The sequence below is a fragment of the Phaethon lepturus genome, unplaced genomic scaffold, assembly GCF_000687285.1.
Source record: "Phaethon lepturus isolate BGI_N335 unplaced genomic scaffold, ASM68728v1 scaffold15692, whole genome shotgun sequence".
Taxonomy (NCBI): Eukaryota; Metazoa; Chordata; class Aves; order Phaethontiformes; family Phaethontidae; genus Phaethon; species Phaethon lepturus.
In genome coordinates, this window is record NW_010522887.1 from 32,962 (window position 1) to 59,654 (window position 26,693).

General features: G+C 37.6%; 1 protein-coding gene across 1 annotated transcript in view; it reads left to right on the plus strand.

The window, feature by feature from the left end:
• Positions 1 to 20,627, plus strand: part of RUNDC3B (RUN domain containing 3B) — a gene marked incomplete at its 5' end in the record, with an annotated part of 47,166 nt that extends 26,539 nt beyond the window's left edge. The window contains 3 exons of the mRNA XM_010281973.1: positions 15,538 to 15,684; positions 16,432 to 16,547; positions 20,192 to 20,627. Coding sequence (XP_010280275.1) covers positions 15,538 to 15,684; positions 16,432 to 16,547; positions 20,192 to 20,337 — 409 coding nt within the window. The remainder of the gene's footprint in view (positions 1 to 15,537; positions 15,685 to 16,431; positions 16,548 to 20,191) is intronic.
• Between the last annotated feature and the right edge of the window lie 6,066 nt (positions 20,628 to 26,693).

Consider the following 26,693-nt stretch of genomic DNA (forward strand, 5'->3'; position numbering starts at 1 on the left):
ATTGCTCTTGGGCCCCCGTGGTTTTGGGGGGGGGGGGGGAGCCGCTGGGGAGGAGGTTTTGAACGTTAAGACCTGCTGTTAATTTTTAGCTAAGCTATATGCAGTCAGATTGTTATAAAGACCTCAGTCTTTGGGGGTTGATTTTGTTTGCTGGCTTGCTTATGTAAAGGCTCAAATTGTGGAGCAGTTTCTGTTGTATCTTGACACTGTGTTGTTGTATAGCTGTTTATGAGATACTGCAGTCAGGAGCCTGTACTACACTAGATTTTTTGAGAGAAAGGTATTTGCTGTGAGTGTAGCATGCCTGTCAGATGAACTCTTCTTGAAGTGTGTTAGGAACTCATAGTTCCTAACTGGGGATGGGGAAAGGAAGAAATATTCCTAGCATCAGGTTTCTGATGCTGCACACCAGTTCTAATTGCCATCTTTTAATCATTCTTTCATACTTGTTTTTCTGGGGTTTTGGGGGGGGGGGGGGGGTTTTTTTTTTCTTTTTTTTTTTTGTTATTCTGACCAAGGGTGACCTGACAGCAGAATATGTTGTATCACTAATGTGTCTGTAATGAGGCGTGAGTTTTTATGGCCCAGCTGTTTTAGAATGGTGTTCATGGAATTCCAAATCTTAGTGTTTTGCTCCCCTACCATTAGTAGCATTTTGAAGCGTGAATGTATACTGTAATCTTTTTGAATTCTTTACCAGCAGCTAAGAGCAAGTTGGGATTGTAATCCTGCCCAAGGCATATTACATTACTGTTTGTAAAACACTTTGAGATCTGATTTATGATCATTTGCTGTGTAATGGAAACTTATAAATAAACATTCTCTATTTTCTTTTTAATGATGGTTTTCTATTCCACTAGCTGTTGTTGTTAAGGTAGCAAGTTCTACTGCTTTAAACTTCTGTTGAGTAAGTATTTGTTTATATTTCCAAAAAGGTATTTCACAGGCATGTATGTCAAAATGTTTTATATGTTCTCAGTGGATTTGGGCAGAATCTGAGTCTGCCTGCCTGCCTCCTTTCCTCTTCAAAAAAAAGGGGGAGTGGGGAATAGAGATCTGACTTTATGTATATGTTGTTATTGTTGCTGACTTGGAAAACAGATAACACCTAGCGATCAACAAGGCCTTCAGTTATAAATTATATTACCTACAGAGAAACTTTTCCATATTCACATTTAATAAGGCAGTTTTTCTGTAAAGCATGAAATAAATGTGGAGATAGGCGATTGGAGAAACTTGGAAGTAATTTTTGTTTTACAGCTGCTGTGAAAAACTTAATGTTCTACAGTTTTCAGTATTTTTAACTTTGTCTCACATGTTTGAGTATCCAAACTACAATGAACAATTTTCAATTTATTGAAAAGCAATTTCACGGATCTTGTGAAGACCAATATCTCTAAAACAGTGAAGCTGAAAATGTATCAAATTAGTCATTCACAAAAGAGTAACATTTTTTTTTTGTCTTTCAACGTAATCGGTTTTCTTAGTAATATGCCCACCCATCTGGGGATTGGACATCTCACTTTGCTGGCAGTTGTCTGATGGCAAATCAAGCTAGAAAAGTGAAACTGCAATAGACCACCTGATCATCAGTCAGACATGTTTAAACTAATGCACAGCAGATCAAGGAGAAGGTTCAGACTGGACATTAGGAAACATTTCTGTACTGAGAGGGTGGTCAAACACTGGAACAGGCTTCCTAGAGAGGTGATCGATGCCCCACGTCTGTCAGTGTTCAGGAGGCATTTGGACAATGCCCTTAATAACATGCGTTAACTTTTGATCAGCCCTGAAGTGATCTTGCAATTGGACTAGATGATTGTTTTAAGTCTTTTCAAACTGGAACCTTTCTGTTCTATTCTAAGAACAGCTTGCTCTTTTACCACACTTTCAGCATCTCCAGATGAAGTGATTGCCTAGTGATATGTGTTAATTGTAATAATGATGAGGCATATTGTAGCTTTGATTTGCTTTCTTCAGAAGTGTTTGCTGTCACTGGGACGTGTTTTTGCCTAGGACTTGTTGTAGTTGAACATTAGGGAACAGTGCTTTTGGCTCTACTCTTCTATAGAAAGTGTATTTTTATAGTGAGCGTGGGGCAGTTCTTAAGGTCTTAAAGTGTTTAAAAATAACAGGAGGACAGCCAAGAGAAGCCTGTGATCCATGGCATTCCTAACTGAAGAAAACAGTTTGGATTCCATAACATTCAAAATGTGATTGGAGAGGGATCCCAAATCATCAAGGAACCATATCCTGTAGTATTCAAAACTCAGAGAGGCAGCCATTTCTTCCTCCTTTAAAGTCCTGCAAGGAAGTGTTGAATGTCTCTTGGAGCAGAGAGACATTTGATTGTGCACACCATCAGTAAAAAAATTCTGAGCACACCCCCTAATATAGGTTTATTTATTTATTTATAAATTATATACATGTACTACTGTACTAATATATTATGTACATCACCAAACATACATGAAGATAAAAATTAAAAAGGATAAGATAAAGATGAATTAAACACTTTTTTTTGTTGTTTTCATCTATTAACAGTACAAAAAGTATTTTCTTTCCATCCCCAAAGGATTGTACTACACGCCCCACTTTGGAGACTTGCCTTGAAGGACTAATTAGCTCAGTCAAAAAAGTGACTGGGCAAAATCTGGAACCATGTGCCCCACAACATCCTTGAATTAAAATTCTATCTCAGCTTAAACAGGCTTTTTTCCCCTCAGGGTGATTCTTAGTCTTTCGTTTGGCTTACACACTACCTGTGTCTAAGGCAAACTCTGCTATCTTTGTTACTTTAAAGTTCAGATTCTGCATCTTAAGTTGATATTTATAGATTGTTAAATATTGATGTATGATTACAAGAGATTCCATCAATTTCCTGAATAGTGACTCATCTGCTGCATAGTGAGTCACTCATGTTATCAAAGCTAATCGCTTTAACAAAAAAATCTCTCTAAATAAACTGATAAGGAAAAAGAAAAGCACTTTATACAAAGGTTAAAAAAACTCAAATGCTTTAAATTTTTTTTCTTGTGCTGTGAGTTTTTGTTGAAATTACAATATTATTTGCATAATGTTTACCAACATGGATTTCCTCCTAAGGTATTTTTCAGGTTTTCAGGCTGGTGGCCCTGGTGTAAGATGTTACAGACCCTTGGTCCCAACTGGTGCAATTTAAGTTTTTTTTTTTTTAATTTATCACATGTATTGAAAATGTATTTCGTGGATTTAGTGGCTAAATATATTTATAAATATATTATTTATATAAAATATAAATATATTTTATACTGCTCCTTTTTTTATCTCCTTCTGCTGTTTCCTCCTTTATCCCAGTCTTGTTTGGGTGTTTTGTGGTGGAGCATGTGGAGAAAAGGAAAGTCAAGGAAACTCTAATGTGTTTGAAATTCTATCTTTGGTTATGACAGAAATAAGACTCACATTAAACTGTAGGGACACTCACGTCTTACATTGCATTAAGCTTGTCTGTGTAATTAAGAATTTTTTGTATGTTTTTAGCAAATCATAAAGCTAGATTTATTTAATTTGGCTGTTACTTCAGAACTGATCAGTCTTTTGAAGGCCCAAACAGTGCTTGTACTCCATTCTTAATGTTTTAACACAGCTGTCTGATAGATCCAGCAATACTGCAGTTCCTATCTGGATAATACAAATGTCTTTGTAAAGAGAGGAAATGACAGTTTTGTTGCAACCCTGAGAGACCGTTTATTTCAGTGACACTCCTTCGTTACAGTAAATGTTCTATATATGTTTCCACTCCTGAGTCGTACACAGCCTGTCACTTATGTGTCACTCTTTTCCAGGCATTGACTGTTAGGGTACTGTCCACAGAGCCGTTTTTCCCTATGTTAGCACTTCACTGAGGTCAGGCTAATGCATCCTTGCCTTTCAGAGAAGTCCATCAGCTCATTCTCAGCAGCACCTGAACATATCCACACTAGCTCGAGGGGAGCAGCATGCCAGAGTAAATTCATACATGTTTAAGTCCAGGCTGAATAAGCTGCTCTGTTTCAAATACTGTCCTGTCAGATCTATTATGGAATACTTAAAGGAAGATTTACTATATTCTTTGTAGAAAAGATGATTACTTTCCAAAGATTGATTATGCCCCATTTGGTTAAAAAACTTCCTTATGAAGATAGTTATCCATGCTTTTCCTCACTTTGTCAAATTCTGTTTGTAAATGCACTAGAACTTTCAGAGTGCTGCCACAAGTACTCTGCCTGGAAGCAGGCAGGGGAGGGTCACCAATGAACGCAAAAAAGTTGTGGAGGATGTAGGCTGTAACTGTGCTGCCAGGGACGAAGCAGAGAAAAGCTTGTCCAAGGAAACAGAAGCAGAAGGCTGTGAGCAAAGGCTTTGAAAGTTAGCCTGTGTTTTGTGTCTCCTTGTGAGTAAAACTTTAAATGTGGTTGCCTGGCTTTGTAATCCTTGCTTAAAAGCTAAATCATCTGGAGAAATAGGAAAGCTGGATCACTTTTTTAGCACTTTACCTTCATTTTCAGATAGTCCTTTTGTAAGACTTTTTTTTTAAGAAACTGAATTCTTCAACTGCATAAGTACAGTAAATCCAATTTGTTATAGCTGCTTTATTTTCTCACTGGAAGGAACTGGGAGATTAAAATTCAATGTTTGATCTTCATGGTGAATTTCTTTCCTAGAATGTCAAAACTGAGAATACTAATCCTTCTTTCCTTTTAAAGCTTTCATGGATCCTTGCTATCAAACCGTAATTCGCATTAGCCACGCTTTTATTTGTAATGTTTCCTGTATGTCCTCTGTCTCCCTCAAGTTTGCCATAGCAGTTTTAAATCCTTAGTATGGCAGTCTGGTCTGTTTTCAGCATCTTCTTTTCTCAACTTGTCTGTACTTTTTTTTTTTTTTTTTTTAAGACAGCATAGAAAAAAATGCATATTTTGACAGATGTTAAAACTGTTTTGCTTATGCAGTGTTTTGGATTTTATTTTTGTGGAATTCTGTCTTTTTAAGTATGCTGCAATATTGTACTCCTGTTTTACAAAGGTGTGGATAGACAGCAAGAAGGAAAGTTCTTTTTTCAGTGAGGCAGAAACCTGTGAAGACACGGGAATTTCCTTTTTTCTTAAAAGTATAATAGGAAAAGTTCAGCTGGGCATAGTACATAGACAGACAGACTCCTGCAATTCAGAGTAGAGCATACAGAGTGAGGCACAGCAAAGAAATACGTAGAATTAAAAAAAATTGCAGCCAAGCCTCCAACATGACAGAGAACACGCTATTCCTAGAATCCAGAAGAATTGCATGGGTTTACTGCACAGCAGGAAGTGAAAAGTTTCTGGATTGATAGCAGCCTGGAGAAAAGCACTTACTCTACAAGATGCAGCAGATAAGGAGGGTTTTATTTTTAAACCCTCATATTTTAATTTCTCATTCTGAACTTTTGAAAGAGGGATTTAAAAAGTTTATATTGAAATAAACCTTTTTTTAAAAAAAAGTTGAAAGCTTTTGAAGTTATTGGTGTCTTCAAGGACAAGAAGTGTTGGTATATTTACAGCAAAATGCTGGCTGACTCCAAAGTGAAAAATACTTATATTTGTAGGGAGTCTCTCCTCTCTCTTTTCCTTTTCCTTTTTTTTTTTTTGGGGGGGGTGCTGTCTCCTTTGTCGGTTCGAGAATCATGGGTTCCTTTGACTATTTTGCATACGTAATGACATTAGCATGGCAATGTGTCCCCTTCTCTGTGTCTCTAGTGTGTAATGCTAAAATCTGTTTTTATAGTGGCATCCTTCCTCTTTTCTCCCATAGCTACACTGCCGTAGATAAAGGCATTGCATAAAAGTAGCAAGCAAGAAAGCTTTAAGTGACTTGGGTTAGCACTTCATGCATTCCAAATTCCAGAATTTTTATCCAATGTGGAATTGCAAGGTTGAGACCAGGGGAAGTAAGGCCTTTCGAAACAATAATGAGAAGTATTGAACCTTTCAGGGCCTCAGTGCAATGAGTTGCAAATGACGAGCATTCCCAATAGGAAAGCATATTGTATGGATCATGGAGTTTCTTCCTCTGTTAATAGTACCTGAACTTACCTGAACTGTGGCAGAAGATCAGTATCTCATGTCTAGAACAGGTGAACCTGAGGCTTTGGTTTCATAGAAGGGTTTGAATAACTTGATACTCACTGTGAATGGAGGGAATAGAGAACATCAGCTAAAAAATAGGGTAAGTCAATCACGGTGCATGATCATTACCTCCTGTAGCACGATCATAGAGACTGAATTTGATCTCTTCATGTTTTACTCATTTAGATAAATGAACTTGCATTACCATTTGCTTCTGAGCGTCCCACTTTTTCTTGCTTTATTTCTTAACCCTCATATACATTTACTGTAGATTTGCTTCTATATTATGGAAGATACTGATGGGAAAAGCTAGTATTTGATAGTGTTTATACATAAATTAGAAGAGTTGAACAAAAGTTATTTTTACATTCTTCTAATATATTTAATGCAAGTTACATGAAGTTCAATACCAAAATTGAAATAATATATAATTATATATTTATATAATAAATAAATATTTATTTATTATATTACCAAAATAATAAAAAAGTCCATTATTTGTCATTTAAATGGACTTTAAATGACAAATAATAAAAATACAACATTTTTGTGAGGGTAGAAGAATAGTGCCAGGTTAGAATGGTGAGGAGAGGCTAGTTCTGTATGTGCAGAGATATTACTTTATCATTGATACACTGTATCAATCTCGCTAAGATTCTTTAGACAAAAGAAATTGAAATTTAAATTATCCTAAATTTCATTTGGCTATATTTATAGGTTTAAATAAATCAGATTGAGAATTAAGTTTCATCCAGTAAAAAGAAATAGAAAAATCCATTTTATACTTTCAAAACAAAATTAAAAGTTTCTCTAAAATACAAATAGTTTACCAAAAGAAAGATGAGTTGTAGTCAGTGTGCGTACACACAGTCACAGGAATGTTTTGGGTTGTTTGGGTTTTTTAAATTATGGATTATATTTGTAAATATAGGCTACAACTTGTTTTTCTTTCTTCGAAATCCAGTTTTAAGGCTACAACTTTGTGTCCTGGTTTTCTTAATGTTTTATTAAAATAAAACACAATATAAATAATTTCTGGAAAGGCTTAAAATCGAAAAAGTTAAATGTCTGAAGTTATAACCAAGAAAACACAGTGTAGTGAGTTACCTGATTTCTTGAGCAAGAAACCTTTATTTTAGCTGCCTTTCTATTTGGATAGCAAGTGGTTGAGATTTAGACTGGTGCTTTTTCTGTTTGTCATTGAGATATTATTATGCAGCCACTTAAAATAATAAAATTTTCAGTATTTTGTTATCCAAATTATAACTCAAATTACACTTGGCAAAGACTTTTATTTGCCATTTATTTTCTCTTCCCATTTCTTGCTTTCTTACTGTTCTTTTCTCCGTGTGGGGGGGGGGTTTGTTTGGAGTTTTTTCCCCCTTGTCCCTTTGGATCAGATTTTTGCCCTGCATTTTTTTCATTCTGCAGTCACTTTAGATTTTGAAGATCTGTCTTACTGTTTGCGTAGTCTTCTAGTGGTATTAATTCCCATTCAGCTACCAGGGAGAACTTAACATCGCTCATGGCTTGCTGCATTTTTTTTTCTATTTTTTTTTTTTTTTAAACCAACATAGTCTTCTATCCTTCAAAGTAAGTCAACGTTCCCATATTCACTTTTTTGTAATTAGAAACACGGCATACTGAAGGAGCTTATATGCTGGTTTTGGCAAATACTTACAGTATCCATCTTACATTTATAATATTGGATATCTCTGCTGAAACTCTTGCTGGCTTAAGACATGAGTGGAAGTTTAAAAAAGCAGTTGTTCTGTCAACCCAAATTTTACCCAACCATTTTGCGGTTGGTATTGCTGTTTTTACTGAATTCAAGGGAAGCATGTTAAAACGGCAAAGAAATTATTGGGAAGATCACTGATTTTACTGAAGTTTTCCTGATCTGTTCTGAAGGAAGATCTTGATTTAATATTTCTCCCCACCCACATAGAAATGCTCTTTTAAAAGGAGTTCAGCTATAGACAGATAGTTTGTATTTAGATGACTGGCATGGAAAAAAAAAAACCTTGAATGACAAGCTCTTTTTGAGAGAATATTTACTAAAGACAAATTTGATAATCTGTCAAAAAAAAGCTGTTTTCTAAGAGTCGTCCATCTTCCAGCAGAAAGGATCTGGTAGTTGAAGAGCAGAAATAAAAGTTGCTCTTTACTTTTTTAATAGTTTGGTTGCTAGTCAAGTTCAGTATTTTTTGTATTTTCAGTCAAGACCTACTATCTGGGGAAACTGGTTGTGTTGTGCCTGTTATCCTCCTCAAATGAATCAGCCTGGTTGTTTGTCCAAGGACACTAAGAGATGTCAGTCATGTGCTGCAGTAGTATTTTAATGAGCACATGCAAAGTTAACATATTGTAGTATGCTTTGATCCATTTTGGATGTTTGTATTCAGAAATAAAATTTCCACTGTAATGAAGACTACTCAAGAGTCAAGTTGCCAGTACTTCTGCCAATATAAACTTATCCAAGTTATTCCAAAGGTCAAGGAGATCAAAGGCTGTATAAAATAGATGACAGTAATTTTATTACTGGAGGATATATCACAAGATCTCCAGGAGCTAATAAAGGAGGACTAAAAACATTGCTGAAGAAGCTTCACAGGGATTTGTTCTGTGGCACAAGTAGTACTGTTGCTGTTACACCCGAAGGTCTGTTGGCCAGTCAGAAAGAGTGAGAAAACGTGGTGCAGTAGGACATGCCTGCTTTTTTTCACTGCAGCGGCTGCCATTAGAAAGTCTGCTGGGATCTAACTGCTCTGGCATCAAATTTGGGGAATACTGTGTCTGTGCACAGGGCACAAACCTGAGAGGGGTGATATATTGCAGCATCAAAGTCTACTGGTAAGTAACTCATTTTCATACCTGCTAATCTAATTTCTCAAAGTCCAATGACATACCAGTCCAGACAACTCACTGTCTTGCTACAGTACTGACCATTTGAGAGTTCCCTTTTATTTTAGAGTTGCTCTTACAGATTTTAGTTATATTCATGTATGCTATCAATTTGAGTTTGCATTCCATATTTCCTGTCCTAAATAAGGTTTTTAAAGCTTGTTCTTTCTTATTCAAATGTTTTTATTTTTTTTTTAAGCTTTTATTTTCACTTTTACTTTTCACTACTCAGGTAGTTCTTGAACTGGAGCACTCATCTGATATAATTCCCTTTCTTAGGGAATTAGTCTGTTTGGTTTATTTCCTGTCTTCATCTGCTGGTAGGAGGGCAAATTGCCAACTGGACTGGCATTTTCTGGATTTGGAGAAATTAAACTTGGAGGTAAGAAATTACTGGTTTTTCATAGGTATAATTGGAAACAGAACTGACTTTTTGTTTATTAAACAAAAAATCTGTGTGAATTAGTTTATCAGAATAGGCTTCAGATAGCATGAATCTGGGGAAACTGGAAATCCCAGCTAACTGAAATGAGACCAGAAATTTTATGTGGTTACCAAGATACGGCTTTTCTATATTAACTTGGACTAAACTTGAGATTGATTTTTATTTACTTATTTATTTTTAAATTCTCAGAGGTGTTATAGTTACCGTATAGTCAGTGACCAAAGGTAGTCACCTTTGTGTATCATTTCCATTTTTTGTGCAGGAACCCCATGTACAGGCTGTCTTTTTGTCCCTATCCCACACTATGAACAAGCAAATCACGTCAGGTCACAGTTTCAAGATAAGTGAAGACACATAATGTGTTTATTAAAAGGAGTAATCTCATATCCTTTTGAGAGGTAGCTGAGCTGCCAAAAGCGATGCTAGTGCACTCAGAACTGTTTGTGGGGTTAGCTTATGAATGAAAAATTAAAAAAAAAAAACCTTCTTTAAAAAACAAACAGTTGTAAATTGACTGTTTTCATGATCCACTTTGAGAGTGGCTCCTACACGATTGTACCAGAACAACTGAAAGGGCAACATACTGTGGGATGGAAATGAGCAGTAATTTGTCAACTGCATTTTATTATTATGTGTGTACCATACATAATGATATTCTGCTTATGCTTAGTAAATAATCTCCAAATAATAAATCATGAAAAAAAATCTCAAAATAATATAAGTTAGGGAAATCAGCAAGTAAATATTCTGGAGAGTACCTGACAAAGACAGGGCCAGTGAACACTAGTGGAGAAGGATGTTTATTATTGGAAGACTTTACTCATCCCACTTCTCCCTACTTCTTAAATACACAATTAAAGGACTGAAAGTCAGAAGCATGCAGTGACATTTCTGGGAATAGCTGTATAAACATGATGTTAATACTTTGTCTGTTGCTGTTATTCTTGAATAAAAGTAAGTAAATTTGCAGGCCTGAACAGAGCATATCCGAAGTGTCTGTACTTCAAGCAGACACTTATTCCGAACTTGGGAGTATGTTTGTATTGATTAGTTAATGAATCATCAGTATTCTTTTGTAATAGGCAGGAATTCATTAGCAGGATGTTTTCACTGAATACTTTTCGTTGTTTTCTCAGAGAAGCTTAATTTAAATAGCAGTTCCTGATGTAGAGAACAAAAAATATAAATGTAAGCCAAATATTTGTTAGTTTTTAATGATGTATTCTAGTATTAAGATTATGTTCTCATCTCTTTTGCTGCTTGTTTTTCCTAACAAGTTATTAGCTGCAGTAGTATTTTGAATTTGTATGGAATTTTTCTTTCTTTTTTTTTTTTTTTCACATTAAGGAAAAAAAACCCCACAATTTAAAGGTCATAACTTCAACAGGGTATCCTAGGCTAACATGGGGAGACAGTGTATATTATACTTCTCTTACATATGTGCATCATGGAAAAATCTATGCTGTGAAGTAATGCAAAGGATATTTGATCATTTTAAAAGCAATTTTTTTCTCCAGCATCACCAATCCCTCTCTCCTGTAATAAATCCCAACACGGGTTTTGCTGGGTTTGCCTTACCAATTTTCAGTATGAAAATAGCAATTCAGCAATTACTTCCAAAGGAATTAGAAATATTCTGTCTCTGCCTGCCATCTCTTCAGTATTTCTTGATTTTTTTTTAATGTTTTTCAGAACTTTAAACGCAATATGAAGTTATCTTATAAAAATATTTGTTGGTGGGAGGACTGCTTAGGGCACAAATATTGAGAGCAGGAGAAAAATAATTGTTTTCATTCTGCAGATCACAAAAGAGAGCTTCTGCTACTTTTTGCTAACATGATTATAAAGAGATGGAAATGATTGTAGGTAGAGAAGATACCAGTTAGTGGGGGGGAAGGGAGAAGTTCACAGGGTTTCAGACAACCAAGAATTTTTTCATGCCTAGATTAGGTGATGTACCATAAATCAGTTTAACCCCTTGCCTCTCATAATCAATTCTTGCATATTCTCCCTACTCTACACAAAACTTTCTGCACTCTGCAGTCTCACCATGTTATTCCAGGATACCATATTCAGCCATATCTCACACACTGCTTTTTAATTCAAGAAATAATCATAGAATCTCTTATTAAGATCCACTGTATTCTCCATGTACTAACTACCTTCTTGAGATTACATTTAGAAGCCATTGTTTTTATCTTCTTTTTGGCTTTCAGGAAGAAAAGGAGTTAACAGCTTGTTGTATGTGTGTGTTTGCTTGTTTTCACTCAAACTTGATCGTATTTTCTTCTTTTGTGTCTCTGTCTATAGTAGACCCTTTTGTCTCTTGTACTTTTCCTCTTCCCTTTTTGGAATGTCCTTGCTTTTACTCCTGTATTAAATGGCTTAACATATTGTCTGCAAACCTTATTTTGTATCATCCTTAAATCATCACAGCTACAAAACAGATAGAACAGTATTTTATTGAATTTTATTTAAAAATAGAACTGCATACTTTGTTATCTTTGGTGTTATTCTTATTATATATTATGGATTTTGTTCCATATAAGTTATGCTTATAAGTTATCAGGTAATATCCTTCATAAAATCTAGGCTTTGAGTCTTGGTTTACAGGCATTCAGGTCATTCTGGTTTTCAGTTTGTGTTTCTTGCCAATGGTTCATTCTCAGGCACAGAAGCAACAGAATAAATTCTGTTTGTACCTAGGCTATTCCAGTTTAGTAAGTTTTACTACAGACCAGCATTTTATACAGAAGCTTATATATCACATTACATTATTTTTGTGTGAACTTTTGGTAACACATTAAAATATTTCCCAGTCAAGGCCCAAAGAGTTCAGTAGTTCCCTTTTTTATATGTGCGTAAATAACAGAAAACACTAATTTTGCATTTTGTTCTTGAATATTTTGTGAAACTTGTAAATTTCACTAATATCCCTATTTGCCATCTGTACCTCTCCACCAGTTCTTCATTTCTTATTTTTGCTCTGTGAAGACTTTATTCTTATTTTTTGTCTGTAAGTTTTTATACGCCAAACTTATTTTGCTATGCTAGCAGATAAATAAGTTTTAATAGTGATATTCTTCTTTTGGTTAAACAGCCTGACACTAAACACGTAGAGGAAAGCTCATAATCTTCATTGCACTTATTGTGATCATTAAGAAAAGTTCTACTTTCAAACCCTGCAGTACGGCAGCCTAGAGTTGGCTGGCACTAGTTACGATGTTCGCATTCTGAGGAACAAGAGTGCTACGGTAGAAATTCAGTCTGCCTGGGGTAAAATAAATTGCTGTCTTTTAAGATCTCTTAACTTCTAGAAAGAGTTCCTCTTGTCTGACCAAGAGCAGGACAGCACTCAGTAATCTTGTGCAGCATTTTTTCACATTGTTTTGAAATCTGTATGCTTTTTTCATTACAACTTGATCATATTTCCTTCCTTTTTAACTCCTTTCTATAGTAAATGCTTTTATCTCCATTTGTTTTCCTTTTCCCAGTTTTGAATATTTGTAGCAGGATCATTTTTGCCTCATGGTGATTAAGAGTTTGAGGATGATGTATGCTGTGTAGATGTGGTGCTTAGGGATGTGGTTTTGTGGTGGACTTGGCAGTGTTAGGTTAACGGTTGGACTCAATGATCTTAAGGGTCTTTTCCAACCTAAATGATTCTGTGATTCTGTGCAGTTTAATACTTTGACACTTAAAATTCTGGTTAATATGCATAAATTGATATTGCCTTTGTCTTGAGAGAATTGCCGTTTGCAAGCAGTGCCTTTAATAAGTCTTTGCTGCAGTGGAATCTCATGATACTTTAAAAATGGCTGGAAGAGAGCAAACAGCTAAATAATCTACAAGGCTGAAAAAAACAATGGCAACTACCAGCACCTGCTGTGAATATTTTGCCTGACTTCCTATTGTCTATACTGCTATTTTATATATATTGAATACTGTATTTGGACTGCTTTATATATTAATTTTGGTTATTTTTACATATTTTTAAAGATTCAGAGTAAAAGCATAGAAGTTTTAAGAGCAGAACAGTTACTTCTGTATCCTACTTGATGCTTGGTTTTCTTTCTGAGCATGGTGGAGTGGTTTAAGTAGTGATCTACTGGAACTGCCTTTAAATGTTGTTATGCTAAAATCCCTGCAGCAGTTTGGTTAGGCTTTCTTTCAGAATTTCTTTGTCCAAACAGAAAGGGTGAAATTTCAGGTTACTATAGCGTAAAGATTTGTGGGAAAAGCCTCAATATAGAAACTTGTGTAAAATGCCAAAATTCCACTATTAGCAACTTGCCTGTAGGTGTGTGGTTTTGCCGTCTTTGCTCAGCATGTTTATTTATTAATAACTTAAGACTGCTGCTGAGTTGTGTGGTGATAACATATAGGAGTTGTCCAAATGGGAATGTACACATACGTGTTATATGTGTATGAATTTGCATTTAGTTACTGTGTGCATAGTTGGTAGCATAAACTGTGTCCTGTTATGAAACTTCTATGAAACCATACAAGAAGTCCTTCTGAATAAGAAGTTCTCATAAGAACTTGCTAAATCACTGTTTCAGTTTCCTCAAACCAACAAGCCTTTAGCAGACCTGTTTAAAGCTTGATATACCCCATGGGATTAGGGGAATTACATGGGGAAGCGAATGCCATACAGGACATTTGAAATTATTGAGAGCTTTGTGTTAACAAAGTGGTTATTCCTACAGACCCCTTAGAGAGGAGGGTGAGAGAGGAGGTCCCAGGGTAGAAAAGATGATTGTTTACTTGCATGAATGCTGGGGGAATTTGTCATCTTGAGAAAAATTTCTTGAAAATAATTTTGGTCACTGTGGTCCTTCACCACCTTCTCTTGCAAAATTGCTGTGCATGTCTTCTCTCTCAAACTCAGCTGCTAAAAATTCCTTACAGAACTTGCTATTGTCTTACCTTGTTTTGTGGGGAATTTTGGCTCTTTGAATGGCATTATGTGCCCTTACTGAGGTTCTTGTCTAAACAGTTCAGATACCACCAGAATAAAAACTGGACTATAAAAACAGACCTGTTGACAATGTTATCTGTGAATTCACATAAATGTATGTGTACCGTGAATAGTTATTTAATTTGCTATGCAGTTTGGCATTTCAGATAACAACATGGCATTTGGCTTTGAACTCCTGAGTACATTTGGCATGGAGATATGTAACATTAGCCATTTACTTCAGGCCAGAGATAGTCAAACTTGTTGTAAAGCAGCATTTTACTGTTGCCTAGTATTTCATGGATTGGAGGATTTATGGGTTAACAAGCAATATTACTTCTGTTTCTAGAGTTACTCTACAGCAGTATAAGGGTAGGTTGGAGGTTGCCTTGTACTATTGGAAAAAGGTTGATCCTGTCTTGGAGCCTGAAGAACCATGTACTTTACTTACACTTGACTTTTGGCAGATGATTTCCAATATTGGCATATTAGCTTCCTCATTTCCAGAATTTTAGAATACCAGTCTGTTTCACAGGAATACGAGGCAAAACTAATTTGAACATGTAAGGTACTCAGTTAACACATTTTCTGTAATTTAAAAAATAAATCACTATAAACTGTAAGGTGGTAGAAAACGGAATAGCTATGTGTTATATTTTACCTGGAAGCATATAGTGGAATTAACATGTCTGGTTTTTAGTTTATTCTGCAAAAGTATTGGTGGGGGAAGGGAGTGTGATCAAACTGCAAAAAATATTGCAGGGGGACACAGGACATGAGGACATCACGTTCCCATAGTTGGTTTGCAAATAGTTGGACTGTTAATTACCATCATGCTGGCAGAAAGAAACTTTAGAATGCAGTTGCTTTTTTATTGCTTTTGCAGAAAGATTCTAATTTCAACTTTGTTCCTAACTGCTTCTCAATAGGTTTAAAAGATGCTTTCCCGAGGAAAAATGAACAGTTTAAGATGCTTTATGAAAATTGCAATCTGTTGGTCATTCAAAGTATAACAACATCCTGGTCAGGATTATTTGTCCTGGTTTTCTTTCTGTACTTTGAGGAATTGCATTTAATAGACTGAGATTTACTGCTTTTTGAATTCACAGAACTGTGCTGAAGAATAATGACTTGAGATCAAGACAAGAATTAACTACTCACCTCACCAATCAGTGGCCTTCCCCAGGAGCTCTGGATGTCAATGCTGTGGCCTTGGACACTCTACTCTATAGAAAGCACAATCAAGAATGGGATGAGTAAGTTGACTATTTATTTTGATTCACCTTTAGAGGAACAAGGAAACTCAAAATTATACATTTCCCTTAGCATGCCCTTAAATGTATCCTATTGGAATTACCTGTTACAATGTACAAGGATCAGTTGGCAGAAAAAATCAGTTTCTCTCACATACCATAAAAATTTCCTTCCTTTGGATTAATTAAAAAAAAAAAAAAAAGTCATCATTGCTTTAGGAAAAAACAGAAGAAAGGCTGAGAGAGTTGAGGTTGTTCAGCCTGGAGAAGAGAAGGCTCCAGGGAGACCTTATTGCAGCCTTCCACTTGCAGTACTTAAAGAGGACTTGGAGACAAACTTTTAGCAGGGCCTGTAGTGATAGGACAAGGGGTAATGGTTTTAAATTAAAGACAGTAGATTTAGACTAGATCTGAGGAAGACATTTTTCACAATGAGGGTGGTGAAACACTGGAAGAGGTTGCCCAGAGAGGTGGTAGATGCCCCATCCCTGGAAGCATTCAAGGTCAGGTTGGACAGGGCTCTGAGCCACCTGATCTAGTTCAAGATGTCCCTGCTCCTTGCAAGGGGGTTGGACTAGATGGCCTTTAAAGGTCCCTTCCAACCCAAACTATTCTATGGTTCTATGAAATAGAGTGTTTAAGAGAAGAAAGATTAACTACCTAGTTATTTTAGAAAACTTTTTAAGGAGAATTGAAGGTATCTACTTAGATCGTTACATGTGTTACTGCTAAACATTATTTGCTTTGCAGGAAAAGTTTTCAAAGTCTGGACCAACTTTCAGCAGAAGTTAGTCTTTCTCAATCCTCTCTGGATCCAGGTCACTCACAGGATGGGAAACAGGATGGAATGAACTTACTAAATGAAGGTACAGAGCCAGTCTAGTAGCTTAATTTTATTTTTTTCTTCATAGCTCTGATCTTCAGTCCCTGTGAGATGAAATTTCAGTGTGAACAAAATACTCATTGAACAGCACATTTTCTTATTGTTATGCAAATTGTTTCTGTTTCCCTAAGGACTATACTTCAAATAAGTTTGGATTTATGAAGGTGCCCACCCCGCTCAATAATTATAAGACTTTGTGCTCTATTTAAAGCTAAGCTTCAAGTACGTTGCATATCTTCCTTCTCCATCACAGAACCAGAGAAAGCGCAGCTACAAGGAGGATCTTTTGTCATGTCTCTGCTATAACTAACTGAAATCTTTTGAGTTCTTTAAGTTTCCTTTTTTGTTTCTTAAAAGAAAGATTAAAGGCACTGGATTTGCAACTACCACTGTCATTCTTACATCTTGCATTCAACATTTATCTGTGGAGATGCAGCCTGACACTGTTTCTGTTAAAATAGAGAGATGAACATGATATGAACCATGCTAATGTATAAATGTAATACACACACACACACACACACCCTCCTTCGAAAATCTGTATGCTTATCAAAGCTTAGCTGCTCCATCTTGTGGGCAATTGTGAAAAGCAGAAAAATGCTGGAAGACTTCTGAAATAGTAGTATTTTGGGTACAGAATGTAAATTGCTATAAAAAAAGCCTTTTTGTATCTAATCAAATGTTAACTTTAATTAGACATGACAATACAGAGCCTTAGAAGTTCATAACTGCAAAGATTTTTTGTTTTCTAAAATATCAAGGATGTAAAATTTAGAACTTTTTTAAAAATTGTAAACAGCCTTAAAATCTAAATTGTTTCAAGTTAGCACTGTTTTTTTTTCAATATTAATCATTTGCAGTTATGTTTTATCTTCTGTAAATTAAGGTGGCAAAACTACTGATAATAATACTTTAGGTTTTGATTCCAAGACTCTGTCTTTAAAGGTAGCATAACATCTCACTTCTGAATTAGTGAGGTTCATCAGTACCTAAGCGTTAATAGAATTTTTTAAGATGGCGTGTGATCCTGCAGTTAAAATACCTCTGGTCTAACTCTCAGTATGGTGGTTTTAATTAAATATTAGAAGTAATAACCTTTCACATTGCTATTAAGCCCACTTGTGTAGTCAAATTGTCAGCTTCAACACTTGTTGAAATCAGGGACTGTGCCCAAACAGTGTTACACTGCTCTTTGTGTATTTTATGTCCTCAAACTGAATGCAGCCTTTAAAGGATAGTTTTTATGGGAATAAATATTTTTCTGAAAGTGAAGACATTTTAAATGAGTTAATCTAGTTCATTCTTTAGGGAAAGCTATTCAATCACTTGAAAAAAGCTCAGTAGAGGTGAGAACTAAAATCTGCTGGAAACTGCTAAGAAGAACCATAAATGATACAAGAGAGCTAGATGTCTTGATGTCCTTTTTTTTTTTTTCCCCCCATAATGAATTGTTGGGCAGGGCACGGTTTGGGTTGCTTGTGAGGAAATGGCCTCAAGTTGCACCAGGGCAGGTTTAGATTGGATATTAGGAAAAATTTCTTCACCGAGAGAGTGGTCAAGCATTGGAACAGGCTGCCCAGGGAAGTGGTGGAGTCACCATCACTGAAGTATTCAAAAAACGTGTGGATGTTGCGCTTTGGGACAAGGTGTAGTGGGCATGGTGATGTTGGGTTAACAGTTAGACTTGATGATCTTGAAGGTCCTTTCCAACCTTAATGATTCTGTGATTCTGTGATTTATAGATGTGATTTTAAAAAACTCCAGTATACTGGCCTTTCAATAAAATCTTGTGCCTGTGACCTGTTAAAGTTCATTTTTATCTCTAGTTTAAGGTGATCTTTTCTATTCTGCAGATGAACCAGGAGGAGGAAATAGGGAGATGCTGGTAGATCAAATTCTTTATAATATAATTTATTAGCAGAGTTGGCACAAAATAACTTGAATGGATATTCTGAGAAGGGAAGACATAAATAGATAGAGAAATTGTCCAATGCAGTCTTATACCTATAGGTATGTTTCACTTCTGTTTAATGTCTTTATCAGTGATCTGGATGAGGGGACCGAGTGCTCCCTCAGTAAGTTCGCAGGTGACACCAAGTTGGGTGGGAGTGTTGATCTGCTGGAGGGTAGGAGGGCTCTGCAGAGGGATCTGGGCAGGCTGGATCGATGAGCCAAGGTCAACTGTATGAGGTTTAATAAGGCCAAGTGCCAGGTCCTGCACTTGTGTCACAACAACCCCATGCAACACTACAGGCTTGGGGAGGAGTGGCTGGAGAGTTGCCTGGCAGAAAGGGACCTGGGGGTGTTGCTCAAGCCATCTCAACATGAGCCAGCAGTGTGCCCAGGTGGCCAAGAAGGCCAACAGCGTCCTGGCCCGTATCAGAAATAGTGTGGCCAGCAGGAGCAGGGAAGTGATTGTGCCCCTGTACTCGGCACTGGTGAGGCTGCACCTTGAGTAGGGTGTTCAGTTTTGGGCCCCTCACTACAAGAAGGACATTGAGGTGCTGGAGCATGTCCAGAGAAGGGCGATGAAGCTGCTGAAGAGTCTAATGCACAAGTCTTCTAAGGAGCGGCTGAGGGAACTGGGGTTGTTTAGCCTGGAGAAGAGGAGGCTGAGGGGAGGCATTACTGCTCTCTACAACCACCTGACAGGAGGTTGTAGTGAGGTGGGTGTTGGTCTCTTTTCTCAAGTAACAAATGATAGGACAAGAGGGACTGCTCTCTACAACCACCTGACAGGAGGTTGTAGTGAGGTGGGTGTTGGTCTCTTTTCTCAAGTAACAAATGATAGGACAAGAGGGAATGGCCTCAAGTTGTGCCAGAGGAGGTTTAGGTTGGATATTAGGAAAAATTTCTTCACCAAAAGGGTTATCAAGCATTGGAACAGGCTGCCCAGGGAAGTGGTTGAGTCACCATGCCTGGGAGGTATTTAAAAGCTGTGTAGATGTGATGCTTAGGGACACGGTTTAGTGGTGGACTTGGCAGCACTAGGTAAATGGTCAGATTTGATGATCTTAAAGGTCTTTTCCAACATAAACGGTTCTGTGATTCTGTCTTAACTGTCAAGTGTTTTTGGATGACAGGGCAGATACTTGCACTGCCATTGTAGGGCATTTTCCTGTCGTCGGAGCCTAATGCACTTCAAATTACCAAGGTTTAGAAAACAAAGCATGTTTATTTTTAAATAAATATATCCCGATTCCAGTTAGTTCTACTCCTTTCTGGGGGATTTAAAATTAGATCTCTGGTACTGACGTTGTGTTGGTAACATCACTTCCATTTATATATGATGTACTCTACTAAATCCAGTGCTTGAATTGGTCCCTTCTGTTTACCATGTGGTCAGTGGAGCCTCTGAATCTCCTTCTGTAGGAGCCCGACCACAGCCGAGCCTGTAATACAGGGGTAGGGGTCTCTTCACCACCTTGACAGGAAAGGTATGGCATAAATGACGTATGACAAAATTCCCCATTGCATTTATGAAGTATGCATGTGCTGAAGCAGTAATATGTCATTTATAATAGTGTAGATGAAACAATTTTTTCCTATTCTCTCCCCCCCCTTTTGTGGTCTGGTCATCTTGTGCTGTAAAAATTACTAGCTTTTAATTAATGTTTTTCTTAACAGGGAAGGAAGACACTCCATCGTTGCTTGGTCTTTGTGGTTCTCTTACTTCAGTAGCAAGCTACAAATCTCTCACAAGTCTGAAATCTAGTGAATATCTTGCAAGTCCCACAACAGAGATGACAAGTCCAGGCTTAACACCGTCTTGAGATATACACAAGAAGGAAGAGCTTTGTGTTGTATGCATTTGGTTTATGTTCCATAAAATTACTTGCAATGAAGACTACTAGTTCTAAGTTGAAAATAAGCTGCTTTATTTTTTCTTTTCATGTTTACCTGTTTAATTGACAAATTCTGTCACTTTTCATTCACCTTTTTTTTCCCCCAGAGGACTTTTCAGATTTTTTGTTTTAGTCTTGGATTATTTAAAGCTCTTGGTCAGGTACAGGGCACATAATCTGATGCTCATGACTGATTTTTAAAATGAAACAGTTGGAAAAATCCAAAAAATCCACCTACTTAACTGCCATGACCTTTGTTTCTCCTTGCAATGGCCTGGCCCTACTCTAGCCATGGTGCTTCTCTGCAGTGCTGTAAATCTCTCTCCACTCTTGCAGAGCAGACAGGGAATCCTTAACACCAGCCTTTGTAGGCAAAGAAATATTCTACCTAAAAATCCAGCTTTTCATCTGTGTATGTTGCATAGGACCTCAGATACTGTCTTTAACCTATCAACAGCTCTTCTCAAGTTGACTCAATGTTAGATTTTGCATTCCTGTTAGTATCATGGCACTTCGAGGGTGTCTGAATCGCACTGAAGAATCACACTGAAACACCCTTACTAATTCTTGAAGTTGCATGTGAATAACAAATGTAAGTTGATCACCTAAATCGAGCATACTTGGCAGTTTGTAAATGCTGAGGAACGCACTAAATGATTTTGAGTGACCCAAGTTACAGATAATCTAACATTATAAGAGAAATTTCTTGGTTAATTGGCCTTGATCGAAAGATGAGGACTAAGGGTGGTGGGGTTAGCACCTTGGGAAGTTTGGATTGTGTGTTTATTGGCAAGATCCTGAGAGTGAAAAAGGGGAAACAAAGGCAATGTAATGACAGTATTGTCCTGTTAAAGATTTTTCTCATTCCTGTAGTAGTGCAATAGGTAACCTTCTTGATTAGGTAATAAGGCAGACCTTATTTAAGTCAGTTTTCTCAAATTACTTGCCATTGATTTAAATGCAGGTGGAAAAAAGGAAAAAGGGAGACATTTTTTAAATGACACTAACTTTCCAGATTACCCCACAGTTTCAAAGTTTGCAAATTAATTTTTGAATTGCAAACTATATTCTTAGTTCTTTGTAAGATACAATGGATCCTTTATCTGAATTTTGCTAATCAAGGTAATGCTTATCAGTATGATTAGTAACTTTTTAAACAAAACTTAAATGCATGTAAGTACGTTGTATTTATAAGTGCTAGGGAAAATGCTTTTTTGTGCCAAAGAAGTTTCATAAATTGTTTACATGAGTAGTTGCAATACAAGACAGATTTTTAATTATTGCTTACTCTTAGATGTTTACAGTACGTCACTACACTCTGTACGGTTTTAGTTGAGTTGCCTCTTGTAACGGTACCTTGGCACTACTACTGGTCATCTGAGGGTGGGCTTGAAAGAAAGAGGATTCATTCTTACCTTTGCTAAAAACTACAGGAAACATTCAGCCTTTGTAAGTACGAGGCTACGCACCTCTGGAGCTCAATGCAGTGTTGGATTTAACTGGAGGAGGTTCAAGATACATCTCCTCAGCTCTCTAGTCCACAGTGCTAGAGGTTACTGCATCCAGGGCGGGGTAAACAACTACTGATGACATTTTAATGCAGATTTTTAAAGCAGCTTAGCAAAATCCACTAGACCTTGTCTTTCAAGCCCTCATGTACCCACCCAGTTAATTTCTCTGTAATAAATTCTGACCATTAAATCCTTCCATACACTGTCAGCATGTCCATTACTTCATGTAACAGGCTTTTTTGTTATCACATTAAGCACCTGTTCTCTCATGGCAGTTGAGTAACATTATTAAATACTCATTTGTAAAGGAGAGATGCATTTTTACTACAAACACAATGAGGGAATCTGAGTTCCACAAGTTAACGTTCTGCATCAAGGTACAGTGATTTAATCGGTCTTGTTTGCTGTTAACCACTTCTACATCCCACTACGTCAATATTTTGGAGGGGGCAATAACCATGATCTTCAGTCATGTTTGCTGATGGCTCTTTTCTTGGAGCTACTGGTATGGAATTCACATGTCATTTAACTGCAGTCTTTTATGTGGTCTGACACCACTGTGAGTTTCTGGGTGTCATTTTGTGCATGGGAAATCAGTTATGTGTGTCTTTCTCAGTTCTAAACATCAGTCATTTTTCAAAAAATTTGAAAAAAAATGCCAAAACTGTATGTTTTGTTGCCTTGATGTTCCATAAATGTTGCATGTAAATTAAACATTTTGTATCATCGCTAATTACTAGCTTTGGTCTCTGTTTTAATAATACAGGATAACATATGACCATTTGGCAAATTACAGTATTACTGAGCTTATAGGAAATTCTTTTCTTGCAAAACAGGGAGACACTGTTTTTGTCGCTGGATTTCATTCAATGTGGTCCAAAAGCTGCAATTACTACTTTCTTTCTCTTTGGCCTCAATTTGAGTTTCTACTGTAAAATTACTTTGAAAATCACAATGGAGGAACAGTGTCAAATATCTCCTATGGCAGTACCTCTTGCTTGGACCGTGTGCTGCAACTTTGTGGCTAACATGTTTACAACTGGAGCATTTTTCAGCGTGTGATGAATTTTCACCAAGACCAAACACATGCTGGGGATACCTTCTTCATGGTAGAACAGGACCGAAGTCCATTTCTTGGGTAAAGCACATCCGAAAGTTGGTGCCTTTGTGACCTGACTACTGAGTTGCTTTTGTCCCAGCACACCCCCTCAGTACAATAAGCAAAAAATAAAATTCAACTACTTTATTGAAAATGCATGAAAGAAGGGGTGTAGTGAGGGTAGTTAAAAAAATAATTAAAAAAAAAAAATCACCCAGAGGCAGCTCTGATTGGGTAAGTCAACTATTGGCAAGAGAGATGCCGCAGCTGCTCACACCACGTGTGCAGCAGACAATGGCTGTGGCTGTCGTAGTACACTGAACGCGCTCTTGCCTTCAGATGGATACACGGCTGCGTCAAACAGGCACGGACCCGCTGGGGTTTATGCCAGCAAACTTGGCCTTCAAACCCGGGTGATCCCACACAGGCTGTGTGTGGGGAATGGTCCCTGGTAGGGCGCCTGGACCCCCCTTGGAGCTTTGTGATGGTGGCAGCTTGCACCTCCCAAAAAGGTGCAGAGCGTCCCTCCGGAACACCTGTGTGGGCAGCTGTCTTCAGTGCCTGGCTGGGCTTTAATTTCTTAGAGTATTACCTTAAGCTGAAAAGCCGCTGCAGCACCTATCAACGTACTCACCATGCTCTCTGGGTTCCTATTGAGCATGATGTACTTTTCCCAGTTTGAGCTAAAGCATTTTTCATTTTAACTAGACCTGAGAAGAAGACGAAGACTATTTCATAACATGTGTTTACACAAAATACAGAGCTGCAAATAACATGCACAGAATTAAACATGTATTAAGCAAGAATAAATAACCGTTTATTGAATTCATTCTATATCAACCTCCTTATGGAGGAATAAACATATCATACAATTGGAAGCCCAAAACATTTTCTAAATATCATTTTAAATACCCAACAAAAATGTTTAGTCAGGCTGAAAATTAATACAGTGGCACTCGTTATTCTTCATTGCTCTGTCCATCCCCAGTTTTTTTTCCCTTTTAATCATCACTGAGGAACAGTCAGAGCACTTTTTTTCCCCTCTCTTTCTTTCTTTTTTCTCTCTAGCTGCAAGAGAAGTCACAAGATCTTCAATGATAGTTTAAGGGTCACGTGTATTTTCTTAGTCTTCAGAAAAAAGAAAAAGTTAATTTATCCTTTGTGAAACATTTAAAAATGAAGCTGTATTTAGTTACTGAACGTAACGGCAGAAATCCACTGGGAGTTCTAGAAAATGTCTTGACAGATTCAAATACAGCACAGTATATTTCACCCTGTATTTTGAATTCACACAGTCAGATTAAGGAGAATTAGGGACGTTGGTTCATTTTTTCATTTAAACAAGAAAAGAAAGACTTTCCATATTCGTATGTGCTGATCATTATAGCACAAGCAGGAGCAACTTTAAACAGCCGTGGAATAATACCTGCCCGGAAGAGAAAGGAAAGTATTCACTGTCATTTCTTTTCAGACTGAAGTGCTGTAGTACAATTTAGTGGCTGCAATACACCGATACCGTAGTATATCGGCGTAGAACTGGGATTCTGCCTCCCCAAAATACTGAAATTACCAGCAGCAGATATTGCCATTGTTATAACCTTATGCGCTCACCTGCGCCGCCCTGTGGGGCCGGCCTGCCTCAAGTCCCTTCTGTCTCTGCCCCTTCCATCTCTCCACCAAGGTGGAGCACCTTGACCTGCAGGGCTACTTTGCTCCAGCACCCAAGAGGTGGCCCTGAGGGCAGGCTGTGTGCCCTCCCCGAAGTGTCATGCAAACTTGCTGCTCACGTGGGACAGAGAGAGGCTTGTGACCTCTCAGGTGGGACAACAAGAGGTTCAGGAAGCCCTGAACCCTGACATGGAAAAAGTCGGGGAGGATTTCAAGGCTGGAGCACCATGCTGGGCTGTACCCTCTGCTGTAGGTATGTGTCTCACACCTGCAAGCCAATTGTTAAGTAAAAGGTATGATTCCACTGCCACTATCTCCTAAGACCTACAGCACCTTTACTAGAATGGAAGGATCCTGGTCACATGTAGAAACCATAGAATTTAGGCGTTAAATGTCTCGCATTAGAATCAACTGTGATCTTGTCAGTGGAGTTTAGAAAGCAATTCAGCTTAAGCAGAGGTAGGAAAATAAGGCTGAATCCACTTGTCTACACACAGCTGTCTACGTCCACTTGAAATGCAAAGGCATTTGCATGGAGCTAGGGCAGATGAGGCACGACCTATGGAAAACTAGCAGGAAGCCAGGCAGAATGCCCCCAAGCCATCTCACCTACGTGTGGGCGACTGAACTGAGATAGTGGCTGATCAAGAGACTGTCTCTACACTCTGTTACACACGTGTTAAGACCTAAATGTAGGTATCCTAACCTATGAAGTACATTCCGCCCAAAATATCTAATAATATTGATATTTTCTGCCATCATGCATTCTGCTGGCATCAGTGTTCTGAAACATACAAATCCTGTTACCCAGCTATTGTCATCACTGTACAGCAAATACAGCAATTTAATCTCTTTCAGCAAATACAAACAAGTCTTGCGAGTCTTCAACCAACTTTGTAGCCATTCACACAAGGAAGCCCAACACAAGTCCACACTGGTAAGTAGCTGGGGTTTGGAATGTCTCTTGCAGTTGTTCTCTTAAGTATGAACTACTATATGCTATCTCAATATCATTTTAATCTCAGTGTCATCATTTCCTCCTTAGGTTGCCAGAGTCACACATGACAACACATGTGCATTACAAAGGACTTCTGTGCATGGCAACAACAGAGTATTAAAACCTCTGACAGAAGTCTAGCAGGATCCATGATAGCTGCTGCCAAATACCTACAAATCTATGAAAAAATTTCCATGTTGTTCTCCAAGAGAATATTCTGGTATCTGGCTAAATCCACCATGAATTATTGAAAGGACTGGTGATTATCTCGAAGGGAGTTAGTCCTTTTTGGTAACTACAGAAGTAGAACACTCCCTGAAAGATCTTAAGAATAAAAATAAATCCTCAGTTTCAGGCTGAGGTAACAGTGAGGGACTTATGCTCAATGCTGGAATGTCATTTTTCTGGTCTCATGTCACCCTTGCCAGCTCACAAAGTCCCTCTTCTGGCCAAGGCAGTTTGGTTATGCAGTGGAAAAGACACTCCTAAGTTTCAGAGGTCTCAGGAGCCTCTATGCTCACTCCTTGATGCCAGACAGTTCTCTTACAAATGAGCCATAATGATGAAAATAAGGAGGAATAATATTTCCTGCTGGACCTCTCAGCAAAATGGCCAGCTTCATTGCTGGAGGTTTTGAGTTAGTACCAAGAATTACGTCACATGATGAGGTAGGGCTCACTGGTATCAGAGAGTTTCCAGGACTTGAAAAAGACACCAGAAGGTATTCCTGGGGGTTTCTTTTCTGTTTTATAAATATGCAGGGTTTAAGTGGCCAAGATATTTTATGATGGTCAGGGATATATCTGTGCTGGTCAGCAGTAGAAATAACTACTGCACATAGTTCAGGGCTAAAAAGTGATCTTTGCCAAAGCTATCAAAAAGACGGAAAGACAGTCTTTAAGACAGTCCATGCAAGAAGAAAACCAAAATACATCAAGGAATTACACAGCTAAATGGGGTCTTAAGAGTGACATTCTGTCTTACCGAATGTCTCAGGGGAACTGAAACA